At 38.7% G+C, this 13,638-nt stretch overlaps 1 protein-coding gene across 6 annotated transcripts in view; it reads left to right on the top strand.

Annotated features, from left to right (window-relative positions):
* MCTP1 (multiple C2 and transmembrane domain containing 1) overlaps positions 1–13,638 on the top strand; it is a 173,818-nt gene that overhangs the window by 117,728 nt on the left and 42,452 nt on the right. For 5 of the 6 annotated variants that reach the window (XR_003916400.1, XM_029965414.1, XM_029965413.1 and 2 more), the window contains one exon: positions 3,991–4,110. The exons of the other annotated variant lie outside the window; for it this stretch is intronic. Coding sequence is in view for 4 of the 5 variants with exons in the window: in XM_029965414.1 (XP_029821274.1) it covers positions 3,991–4,110 (120 nt within the window). In the remaining variant the exon portion in view is untranslated. The remainder of the gene's footprint in view (positions 1–3,990; positions 4,111–13,638) is intronic. 6 annotated transcript variants of the gene reach the window in all.

Genomic DNA, 13,638 nt, shown 5'->3' with positions numbered 1-13,638 from the left:
CTCTGCTAGCAATCAAAACAGAAACAAAAGGAAAAAAGGAAAATAACTGGGAAAAACAGGGGTTAATACTGTAAAGTCTGTGGGTGCAAACAGGATTTTGTTAAAAGTGAAATGAGATTGGGTGGAGGTAGATAAAAAGAAATCTGAAATAATTGTTTTGTAGAATATGGCCTTTCCACATAGGCAGAAATCTTTCTCTTCACTTCAGTCTGAAGATAGTCAAAAAGAGAATCTCATCTCTTAATTAGAAAGAAAAATACTCATCAAACACATCTCATCACTGGAAAGCTAATGATTCACAGCTGCTAGTCTGAAAGGGCAGGCTTTTTTTCTGAACAGTAGGAAGCGTTAATCATTTTGGATGAGATTTCCTTTTAAAATACACTGTAGTTTTCAAAAGAATAGGATATTCAATATCCTAACTTAAATTATTTTTTGAAGTGTTGTACACCAGGGATAGTGTCATGTGTCTCCCTGAATGATCATTTAATGCAAGTGTCGCTCACTAAGAGTATCAGCTGATGTGATGTTGTAAATGGCCAGTTCATGCCTGTGACTCTGAAAATCTTGATCTCATGGGGGAGAAGAAAAAGTCCTTTCTTATATTCTTCTGTGTAGGAAATGGCAGCTATATTAAACTGTAACCTTTGAGACTCCCACTCCTCTCTTAAAATAGTTAGCTTGCTTCAGTAGTGATGAGGATCCTTTTTTTAGACAGAGTTAGAGCCATTATTTCCTTAGAAGATATCATGCCAGATACAGTCCACGTTCCAGTGGATGCTTTATAGGCATGGGCAACTCGTAGAACTGTCCCTTTGTGCTTGTTCCTTAGCTTTTCTGGTTTGGGGGTTTTTTTGGTTAGTTGTTTCTTTTTGTTTGCTTTTGGAGGCTTTGTATGTTTGTTTTGGTTTTGGTTGTTTATTTGTTTCTGGCCTATACTTGTTTAAGGGATGGATACATAGGTTTACTTCTCCATCATGCATGAAGGTTTCTACATACCACTTCCCTTCTTCTCTTTCACCCCAGCTATCAGGCCTTTTATGTGTAAGAACCAAATCCCTGAGTTTTCTTGATGTTCTGCACCAGATTTTGGGTTTGCTCATGTTTACTTAAAGGTTTTGTCTGATACCGGAAATCTGCTTGTTTTCTCCATTTGCATTTCATGAGTGCATTTCTTGTCTGGGAAGGATAACGAGACCATTTGTTTTGCAATGGCATCACTGTGCAGGTCTCACACAGAACGCATCTCATTTTTGTTGCACTGTTTTACTAGTGCCTGGCTGAGACAGGTGCCTAAAAGGAGGAACTGGTAAAAATTCAGCTGGACTAGATGGAAATTAAGGTGGCAGATCAGGGAAATCATCTTCAGGAGACGGCAGGTGTAATATTCATGCTTTTGAAAGGTATATCCATACAAGTTTTAAAGTGGTAATATCTTAATATAATTTTTTACTGGCCCTCAGAGTATAGTACTATAAGGAATTAATACCATTAAAGATCATTTGGCACTTAGAAGCTTCCAGTGAGAAGTGCTTGGATGAGAATTCATTGATATTCTGGAGTATAGGGTACATGATGACCGTGTTCCTCATTCTCCTGTCAGATCCATATTTCCTGAGACTGTGTAAGTTGTTAGCTTCTTTTCTCTCTGGAGATGGGGATTGAATAGTACTTCATTTTCTTTCCATCTTTTTAACCAAAGTTCAGCTTGGACCGTAAGAAAGACTATGCATTGCCATTTATCATCAGGTAATCTCTAGTGTTTGCTTTTCTAATACTTGGTACTGTTTGCTGGCTTCCAGAGCACCCTTTGGTGTGCATACATTATTAATTCAGGGCATTTCTGGGGTTGAAGCATGCAATATTTTTTGCTTTTCTTTTGAGACATGAAATCTGTTATAAGTTTGCTACATCAAATTTACCACTTTTCTGTAGATAGCAAGCTCATAGAAGAGCTCTTGAATTCCATGGGCTCATTTGCTTTTTCATTACCAGTTCTAACAGATTTCCTTTTAAACTAAACAACCTAAAAAAGGCATTTTTCTTTCAAATGAAATACTGTTAGAAGTGCCAATATACTCTTGTGAGTCATACACACTGTATGTTCAGTTCTTTTCAGTATTTATCATGTTTGTCTTGCAGTTTCATAGGACTTTCATATACGTAGCACTCAGTGGTAGAAAGTACAGGGGTGAGGTAAATTAGCTGATCTTGAGAGAGAAGATTACCTAAGATATAGGTTTTTTTTTCTTCTATGCAGCAGCTTAAGTTTGATAAGAGCATTTTGTTTGTTTTAATTCCAAACAAAAAACCAGCAGAAGACGAGTGAAATCCCAATTTTATTCTTATTCAGCTTTATATGCATCCTGTGACTGATTTGGGAAAATGACCCACGTTTTAGTTAATCTGAAAAAAAAGGTAGTGCTTTAGGTTTGCAAGTTTTGTGACACTACAGCCTCCTTCATTTTAGTAGGTATTAAAAAATACAAATATTCAAAAGCTTAACTATTTGGATGGAGAAGGCTTATTAAGATTTAAGGATGTTTATCCAGCTGTGGTACATAGTGTGATTTGCTCTGACTTTTTTTTTTTTATGGGAAGAAAACAAACCTTAGTAATGACTACAGCTGGGTTTTAAGCTGTAGGGGGGGAGGTGTTCATAGGAAATTGGAGATAAAAATTGTTTTTGTTTGACCCTATCCAAGTGAAATTATTTTTAGTTCTTTCCTGGAAACCATGAATTTTGTAGCAGCATCAGTAGAGGACAGTATCTAGACAGCAGTGTATGGAGCTAGTAGTGCAGATGGGTTTCTCCTGGTGTGCAATCCCTGTTTGGGCCCAATACTAAAGAGCAACCCAAGTTATTTAGGTGCACATCTCTGGGAGATATAACCCAATCAGATTTCTGGCAGCCCCTAGTCGTGGAGCACTTGAACTGTTTTGGGAAAACACTGCAGCAAATTAAAGCTTTCAGAGGGGTGGACTTATGTGACTTCTCATCATTTTTTTAAATCCCATTTTTTATGAGTCTGTGGTCATTTCAGTTTTGCTATGCTTTCATTAAAATGGTTGTACACTTTCAACTTTTTCTGTGATTTTTTTACTAGTTTTCCATGCAAAAGATTTTTTCAGATCGATACTTCTGCTTGTTTGTGTGCCATTACTATGCCATGACCATGTTCTTTCTTCTAAACAGTAAATTAATTTTTATTCACTCCTGTGCCAACTTTGCACTGCTACAGGATTGTTTCAAAGCTAAAACCAGATTCACTGGCATGTTGAGGTCTTCTTTAAATTAATCACATTCCTGTGACCTACAAGAAAGATGGAGAGGGATATTTTATGAGGGTATGTAGTGATAGAACAAGGAGTAATGGCTTTAAACTGAAAGAGGGTAGGTTTAAATTAGTTACAAGTTATAAGTTATTAATTATTAGTTATAATTCTTTACTGTAAGGGTGGTGAGACACTGGAACAGGTTGCTCAGAGAAATTGTGGTTGTCCCATCCTTGGAAGTGTTCAAGGCCAGGTTGGATGAGGCCCTGACCAGCCTGGTGTGATGGAGCGTTTCCCTGCCTATGTCAGGGAGTTTGGATCTGGGTGATCTTTAAGGTCCCTTTCAACCCAAGCTATTCTGTGGTCCTGTGATTCGTGAAAATAACTAATTTTCTGAGGATGTAATCTTATTTTTATGCTGTTTTGCATTTTTTTGTCCACAAAAGCATTGTTTTATGAGAGAACAATTAATATTCTTCTTCGACCATACTACATAATTTTTTCTTTTCCAAGAATTAAGGTAGGAAGCAATGGGAAGTGTAGCAGTTGTTTCATGCAGGTAAGTGTCAAGTCAGCAAAGTGGTTAAACAACTTTCCTGTTTGAGGAGAGGTGGGTTTTTTTTAGAATTGTTTTAATTTATTGGTTTTAACTGTGCGAAAGAGTTTAATGTAATGCTGATCTGAATCACTTTTTTTTCCTGCTCTGTCTTCTAGCTTTTTCTTTTTGTGGTCTGGAACTTTGAGCTCTACATGATACCACTGGCTTTGTTGTTGCTGCTGGCATGGAACTACTTCTTGATCGTATCAGGGAAAGATAATAGGCAACATAATACAGTAAGTCTTCTCTACTTCAAGGGCGTACATGTCCTTTTCTTTTTTTAGCTGGGCAAAATTTTTAAACAGAATTTAAATATTACATCTTTTTGAGGATCGTTTGAAACAAGACAGTTTCAGACTGGAATGTATGCAGCTTTTCTAGCAAACTTTTTTGCCTTAAGAATTGTTGAACCATGAAAGAGGTAGCCCAGGAAAGTGCAGTAGCTGTTAGAAGTTTTCAGGACCTGGCGGGGTAGAGCTCTGAGGAACCTGGTCTGACCTCATGGCTGAGCCTGCTTTAAGCAGGGGTTTGGAGATCTCTTCCAGCCTGAGTGATCCCCTAATGTCTAGCAACTGCAATTACTAGTGACCAGAGGAACCCACACAGCCCTAATTCCAGCACTGTTGTTACCTGTCTACATCATTGAGACTATTGTGCTTTCAAGGGTCATCTAAAATTAAGGGTGGGATTGATAGAGGTATTTCCTAATCCCAGGTGTTGTTACCTGTATGGAAAAAAGCCTAAGATCAAGATTTAAAAGATACAATACTTAAAATACAGCTGCTAGTCTCCCGTTGCCTGCAATACTTAAGGCTTTTCAACCTGAAGATTTCTTAGTAACCAAAATAAGAAAAGAGAGATTTCACTTGTGAACTGTAATACACCTGATTTCTCTCTGAAATACCACCTGCCTGTGAAGATTAATTGGGTTATGTAACTTTTCTAATGAAGCTAGTGATGGACTCTCTGTGAGAACACTAAATGATGCTCAAAACTGTTCCTCCTGCTGAGAGTGCTTCTGACCAAGCTATATATTAAGCAACTATGTAGATCCCAAATCTCTGATATCTGTGCCATTAATGACTGCTTTTTCTTTATGTTTATCACAAGTAAGTCGGGACCTTGGTTTTAATGATTTGAGTTTGGTTATCCTCATGTTGAGCATCTGGCTTTTATGAAGTCTTCTGCAGAGTTATTGGATACCTTTCTAATTAACTCATGATCTTCAGTAATATCTTGAGTCCTTAGCTCAGGTCATTAGCACAGTGTCATTAGAATAGTGGTAATTTAAATATTTCTGTTTTCCTATGCAGAGTGTAAATATTAAGTAAATTAATTCAGTTTCCTAGTGGTTAGAGGATGCTTCAGCATTCACATGATCTGACTTCTGTTCCCAACTCTCAAGATTCCTTGTAGGCCTCAGTAAAATCATTGACTGCTTTCTGAGGAGTATCATCTGTCTCTAAAAGTTACTCTGAAATCCAAAAGCTAATTATAAAGATAAATGTATTTGTGAACTTCACTTAATTAACATTAGACAAGCATAGTTAAAAATTGAGTATAGTCGTCTAAGTTTTATTTGGCTCCCCGCCAAGTCCCCAGACCCAGCACAAAAACATCCATCAAAGAGCAAAGAAAAAAAACTATGAAAAATCCAGACTAGCCAAACTATATTAAAATAAATGTATTTATGTATATTACAGTTATATACAGTTGAAATACTATATACAATCCCAAAAGGGAAAGAGAAAGGAAGGGGAAGGGAAAAAACCAAAAAAACCAAAACAGATATACACAATCAAAAAACAAAAAAACCTCAGGATCTAGCAAACTAAAGAATTAGCAAAAGAATATCTTACTACTTTCCTTGGGATAGCACAGTCGCCCAAATGCCACCACCACGCTACCGGACTCCGGATCAGCAGGAACAACAGGCCCCGTAGGCCCAACCAGGCCCCAGCTCCCCCACAGAAGCGAGACCGGCTGCGGGGAATCTGCTGTCTCCAAACCTCGCTGGAAGGGAAGAGAGGAAGAGGCTTCTCTCTCCGTCTGTTTATATGTTTGGATTACATAAAGGAGTAGGATGGAATACTTCCTTCCTTCCTTCCTTCCTGGTGACCGGGAAGGAAGGCCTAAACTCAAAACCATTACAATAGTTTGTACTTTTTTAATGTCTATGGAACATACTTAAATTTGGGACCATCAAAAGTAGCTTGGAAAAGTTGGTTTCCATTACAGTATCCTATGAGAAAGCAACTGGCAGTTGTCTCTTCAGTTTGGGCTCTAGGAACCACACTCTTCTGCAGGTCAATGATTAGTTATCAGAGTTTCTGTCTGGATATGGCAGAAAGACCAGCTTTAACTCATCCTTGTTTGACCATCTCTATAGACAAGGTATCATTTGCTATCTCCTCTTGGGCATCAGTTTTTTTGAAGCAGTTTGAAATTTATTTCCTTGTGGAATAATTTACCTGCCAAACAAGGGTATGGGTTACTCTGTCATAGAATGAACCTATGCTTCCTGTTTGAGTGCAAGTATGATTATTTTGTCATTTATTCTGACTCCTAATAAGTTGTATGTGCGAGTCCTTTCTTGAATTCAAGGTGTACTGAGATTGGGGCAAGGGGGAGTCCCAAGTGTATTTACTAGTAGGAGATAAGTGTATTGGAATGCCCAACAGAGAGGTGAAACAGCATATTAGGCATTGTTGCCTTCATAGATTCAGGTGGACTCTTTGTAGGATTGATGAACATTGTGGTTTTAGTCCAACACTGACACCATCTTCAAAAAGAACTATTAGATTCCCTATCTTTCATACATTTAGATCAAGATGAGTTGTGTTTCTGAAGGATATGCTTTCATGAAATAGAAATTCTTGCATTAAACTTTGGTGTAAGCAACTGTAGATAGATATAGATTTAATGGATGGTTCTCTAAATGAATCTGTGAGAATTCAGAACTGAACTAAAACAATGAGCTTCATGTGGTAGGTATAAAAAAATCAGATTTAAATATTTCCTACCACTATTAAGTGAGGGAAAACTATCACTAGAATGGAATTCCTAATGCCTTCCTCTGAATTTTTTGGTTTTGCCTGAAGTATACCCAGCTTCTTTCTCCAAGGATCCTTGTTCTTCCTTATAATCATACTACTGGGGGTCAAAAACTAAGTGATCCCAGATATGTGTAGAAAACTGAAATGCTTTATTGAACACGCGCTTTGCAATATAAGGGTCTTGGGGGCGGGACATGTTAATGAGGAGGACGAGCTATGTTAATTTGGGAATTACACAAGTTTTTACTACCGTCGCCAAATGGGTTAATATTTCCCTCAACCAGGATTACATAGGGAGAAAGGGATTAAAGGGCCTAGGCATGGTCTGATACAATAATTTCAAAAGTCCTTACTTATTTTTGCTGCAGGAGCCAGGCTAAATCCATAAGGTCGACTCTTTAACAAGTCTTGTGAAAAGGATTCTTGTCAGCCACTGTTGCCCAAGGTTTATGGCTCTTTTCTGCAGATATTATATTTTGGGATCCTACACATACTCCTTAATATCTGACCTCACAAAATAATTTATTTTCAGCACAACTGCTGTTCCACTATTAAACCATAATTACCTAAACATACAAAACTAGAAGTGAGTGAATCCTACTTGTTTGGTTTTATTTTCTTCCCCTGCCTTTTTTCCATCATCTTTTTCACATCCTCTGTGGGAGAATTATCAACCATTGCCATGTTTCTGTCCCCACCGCCTGCTGCTTCTTGTCATCTGCTCTGGATCTGTGTGGTGGGGAGCAGCATGGAAGTACCACCCCTACACATTGCCAGCTCTTTGCCTATAGAAGGTGCAGAGTACAGAGCATGACATGGTGACAGACTGGAAACTAACAGAAAATGTGCCGGGGTTTAAAGCTTATTTTCAGTATTTTTAAGAATCTACTTAATATTTTGATGATTCCAAATATCTTGTACAAAAAAACTCCCTCACCTTTGTAGCTTGGAGAAAACACCAGTACTGCTGTCTGGTATCTGGAGTCTTTTCCTACTTCTAAGCAAAATTCATAGTCAGAACTGCATTAAGTTAATGGAGGGAAAAAATTCTTTTTTAATTTACTCCTGCATTACTACTTCAGGCTGCGTTTTGTGTGTTCTGACTGCCTACTGGAGCTGTCTAACTTAAAGAATAGTCAAATAATCCCTCAGAATGTTCCTTCTCTCCAGCTCTTCATGGCTATGGATCATTTTTACCCTGTGTATGTAGGCCTGGATGCTACAATTAGGACAAACCGTGACAGTCTCTCAGGTGTTGGGCTATAATGCTTAACAGCTGTAACAGGTACACTAGATCTCCTCTGATAACAGATTCTTGTTCTTCCATGCAAATTCTTGCTCTTCCATGACCAGATAGGGAGCAGACAGGGACGCCAGATCATCTTCTCTTGCATACTGTCATTGAGGAGGAAGGGCTAGAAGAGAACTGGACAGATCTGGGAGGACAACAACCACTTGCAAAGCTTTTACTGACAGCAGGGACTTGGTTTTTACAACTGCGGGATCCTCCTTGAGGATTGAGAACTGCTAGGAAGAGATCTACCTCACCACTTGGGGCAAAATCTTCTTTCTCAGATGGTTGTCCAACCTAATGAGTAGAGCATTAAACTAAAAATAAAGGGAGAGAGTGATGATGACCTACAGTCAAATGAGGAATCACAGAATAGATTGATTTGGAAGGGACCTTCAGAGGGACACCTTCACCAGACTAGGTTGTTCAAAGTCTTGTCCAACCTGGCCTTGAACTCTGCCAGAGATGAGGCATTCAGAGCTTCTCTGGTCAACCTGTGCCAGTGCCTTACCACCCTCACAGTAAAGAATTTCTTTCCAATATCTAATCTGCCTTCTGTCAGTTTGAAGCTATTATCCCTTGTACTATCAAAAAAGTGGTAGTCTGAGTTGGCAAGCAAAGGGTGTGGGATGAATGGACAGGAGAACCCTCAAAACCAACCCAACAGAACAGAAGGTCTCCACTGCAGGTGTGGGCACACAAATGCCTCTGGAAGAGGCTCTCACGCCCTCCCTGAGAACCCAGCATACCAGAGATCTCTCCCTGAAGTGCCTGTACATTGGTGTGCACAGCATAGGAACCAGTAGGAGTTAGGGGTCCATGTGCAGCTACATTCATGCATGATCACAGGGATGTGGTGAAATTGTTCTCATGTCTATCGTGCAGTGGCCGTATACTGGCTTTTTGGTCAAGACAGGCTGGGAAAGTGGGGAGAGGGAGTTGCTCTTCAACCCAGCGAAGGGAAGATTATGAAGGGATTGGAGCATCTGGCATACAAGGAGAGGCTGAGCAACCTGGTACTGCTCTGCATAGAGGAGAAGGCTCAGGGGGTTCCTGATAATTTATATGAATAGCTGAAGGGAGTGGAAGAAGAGAGAGACAGGCTTTTCTCAGAGGTGCTCAATGACAGGACAGTATCAACGACCACAAACCAAAACAGATGGAATTCCATCTGAGCACAAGAAAGCACTTTTGCCATGAGTGTGGTCGCAGCCAGTACCAGGTTGCCCTGAGGGGTTGTGGAGCCTCCATTCATGAAGCCTTTCAGGACATGGGCTTGGGCAACCTGCTCAGAAGTGACGTTTCTCAAGTAGGGAGATTGGGCTTGATGATGGTCTGCTTGAGTGGGAAGGACAGGATGTCCATGCCAACCTCTGCCACTTGGATATTCTCTGACTGAAGATACTAATCTTTCTCTCCATTCTGGTTTATTATTTTCCAAGCAGTTAAAAATTTAATAGAAGAACAATGCACATCCGTGAAGCTACCTGTGAATGTTCTTCTGCCATGTATACTCCTGTGGAGAAGTTTAATCACTTCACATCCTGCACTGACAGTTAATACTTAGAGCCTTTAAAGAAATATTAAATAGGTAATTTCCTCTTAAGTTTTGAGATGCACATGTCATTGCATAGAAAATGACACTGAACAGCTGGGAGTTAATGTACCATACACAAATTTTTATGAATTTGTATAGTTGATTATACATATATTATTTATCTTGTAAGAATTATTTTTTATGAAGCTTTCCGAAGGCACTATATGCCTTTGCTAACCTGTTGTCTATCTCCCCATCAATTTTACCATCTGAGGAGATGAGGCTACCTAGGTAATTAAACTGCTGGACTGATTTGAGCTCTGATTGGCCAATGGTGATATGGGGATGATGGAAGACTTCCTGAGGTGCAGGTTGATAGAGAAATTCTGTCTTCTTTAAGCTGACTTCCAGCCCAAAGAGCTCAGCAGCATCTGCAAAGCAGGATGTTAAACACTGCAGAGCTGCTTCTGTGTGGGCAACGAGGGCGGCGTCATCAGCATAAAGCAGCTCCTGGACAAGATGATTTAAGGTCTTAGTGTGGGCCTTCAGTCGCCTTAGGTTGAAAAGGCTTCCATCAGTACGGTATCAAATGTAAACACTTGAAGAAAAGTGTTTACAAAGCCATAGTGCTGTCTTCTCTCTTATATGGATCCAAATCATGGGTCATCTACCACCACCACCTGCGACTCCTAGATCGTTTCCATCAACACTGCCTCCGTACAATCCTAAACATCCACTGGTCAGATTATGTGACCAATACATCTGTTCTAGAACAAGCAGCAGTCACAAGTATTGAGGCCATGTTGCTGAGAACACAGCTGTGCTGGGCAGGGCACGTCTCCAGGATGAAGGACCACCGCCTCCCTAAGATCTTGCTTTATGGTGAACTTGCCACTGGCTGCCGCAAGAGAGGAGCCCCGAAGAGGAGATACAAGGACTCCCTGAAACAACATCTCAGCCTTGGCCATATTGATCCTCATAACTGGTCTACTCTGGCCTCCAATCGGGAGGTCTGGAGACACACCATCTATAACGCTGCTGCTTCCTTTGAGAACACACGTAGGATCACTCTTGAGGAGAAAAGACAACGCAGAAAGAATCGTGCCTTGCAGAATTTACCACCTAAGGAGTCTTTCTGCTGTGCCTTTTGCAACCAGACATGTCTATCTCGTATTGACCTCATTAGCCACCAGCATGCTTGTGACAAACGTGGGTAGAGACCTTTCCCTAATCTTCATTTGGAAGCCCAGCCATGATGTAAGAATTATATAAAATAACAGAAGACATCTTTTAACTTCATTGTAGATTTTTTGCTACACAGGCTTTGATGACTTATATGTATATCTTTCTATTAAAAGTTAGAACTGGACATGTTCAGGATAAAATTTTGAGAATAGAAGAAAAATAATTTTGCTAAAGACAACCTTCCATTTTGAGATTTTAAGCAGTTTTCTCTGGATACTTTCTGTCCTCCAATATGATATGTATATTCAGATCTTTATGTGTCTTCTGGATATTGCTGAATGAAGAAAAACAAAAGACAGAATGGGAAAAATTATGCTTATGAATATATCCATCTCACTGGATTCTTCCTTCAGTCCAAAAAAAGGTGGTAAGCACAATGAACTTGAGCTGGTTGTACAACCCCAGCTCACTTGCAGCTAGAAGACATTTTCTAATTAGAATGCTACCACTTTGTCCTGGGGGCCAGGCAACAGTGCCTGTCAGAGTTTTTGGTGGATTTATTGCTGCTCTTGTTTGGGGCAGAAGAGTGCTGCTTTGCTGTACATTCAATATAGAAACCAACCCCGCCAGGAAAGTGCCTGACTTTAACAAACTGTTTTCATAGAAATTGAATTTATTTACTAAGTAAATAAACAAATCAGTAACTTTATTTTTTGTTTCTTCAAATTATGGTCTTAAAGACTGAGTTGCTGGTTCCTACATTCAAAGGGTTTCATCTGCAGATAAATACAGGACAAACACCAATTGCTTTAGAAACCTTGCCTGTGTGGTACTCTGGGGTTTTGAGCTTCAAGTCCAGAAGTTCTCTTCTACCAGGGAGTCTGCAGTGATTTCTAAGTGAGGACTAAATTCTTGCTATGAATTTATGGCAAAAATAAAAATCATTGTGCCTGTATTCTAGCTAGACGGTGTCCAGAATATGTCATTTGCACAAGATAATACAAAAGGTTACTGTCAGGTTGGAAACTACATCTTGACTTCTTTCTGACTGTGCTTTCATGAGAAGTTTTGCCTCCAGTATGATAGCAATAGCAGCAGCCACAAAACCCCCAAAACATAAGAGCTGGTGAGAGAGCCACAGAATAATATGTGTGTGAAAGTAAAGGAAAAGTACAGGAAAAGTAAGGAAAGTACAATTGTTTCTATAAAATTATTTTCATTGTTATGCAGAACTGATTTTACCTTACATTTTCTAGCCCCTAGCTAATCACAAACATTGTCTCCATTTGTTATCATAATAAAATAAGTTGGAAAGCCTTTTGCAAACAGGTTATCATCTGTCTATGTGCTGTTGAAGAACAAAGACCACTGGCAACATGTGTCTGAATATTAAGTAGTCTGCTGAGAATCGTTGTTGTCTTCATGCAGCTGTTTGTTCTTTACTATATTTTTATTTTCCAACTGTATGAATCATATAGAAAGTACCCCACTAAGGGACAGGGTTGGGTTTTTCTAAATATATCAGAAAAGAAACATGAAAATGTGAGCTTAATCAAGCATTTAAATTTTATTAATCAAGTCTAATTTTTATGAGTGCAAATAATCACTGAAGCTGGACAAATTTGCTCTAGATTGCATCAGAATTATAATTTTAATATTTGATGGCCTGCTGAATTTAAATGGAGAATTATCTTTATGAAACATGCTCTTCATAATTTGCCATTAAATGAGAATTGAACAAAACAACATAAATCTTACATAAAGGTTATTTAACTAAATGTTGGTACTATAAATATTTTAAATGCATTATGCACTGATTAAACAGTCATACAGTACACTAGGTAAAGATATGTGTTGGGCAGTAAGCATTTCTCTCCTGCAGTGTTGCTGCAAATGGCTGTCTGGGCTGAGTTAAAAGTTAAAAGAGTCTGTCCATGCTGCAATCATAATCCCTTTGTCAGAGGTTTACGTAGAGTATCAGAGTACATAGTAACCCCTTGGTAAAACTTTTCGTGGCTGTTCTCATCCTAGTAACAGTTACAGAACCAAAATGTGCTACAGGATTGGAACATATCGACTTGTTTCGATCTGAAGACAAAATGCCAAAACCAAAACCCCACCTGAAATACGTCCAGCATTTAAAAAAAAAAGGATTTTTTTTTTCTTCATGAACCACTTGTTTTTTTAATTTAAATTTTACCTCTTTTTTTTTTTTCACTTAGTCTTTCAATATTGCTGGCATCTAAAATAAAATTGAAGTTCGCTGCACAGAGCAGGCATCTTTTTTGTATGAGACTGTTTTAATGATTTTTTTTTGCCTTTGCATCAAGATTTACATGGCAACAAGATTCACTAGACAGATGAAGTGGTTATTATAAATAGTCAATATTATATAACATGATATCCCTTTAGTTTCTAGTAAAAGTTCCATCAGTCATATGGGAATTTTTGTAGAAAAAATTCCCATAGTAGTAAAAATGACTACGTAGTCATAGTAGTAAAAATCATAGTCATTATTTTCATTCATTTTTAGTTTGATTTTCTTTTACTTTAGCACATTTTAATGCAGCCAAGAATTAAGGAATTTCGGGATTGTATTGTATTTACAGAAATGAATAAATACCCGGGGGAAAAAACCCTAAGTGAAAGGACAATAATATGTGTATTACATAAATTTTCACCTAAAATATGGTAA

Source organism: Manacus vitellinus, unplaced genomic scaffold, assembly GCF_001715985.3.
Source record: "Manacus vitellinus isolate BGI_N305 unplaced genomic scaffold, ASM171598v3 scaffold_9_pilon, whole genome shotgun sequence".
Taxonomy (NCBI): Eukaryota; Metazoa; Chordata; class Aves; order Passeriformes; family Pipridae; genus Manacus; species Manacus vitellinus.
The sequence above is the reverse complement of the archived record's forward strand: the minus strand, read 5'-3'. Positions and strand labels throughout refer to the sequence as shown.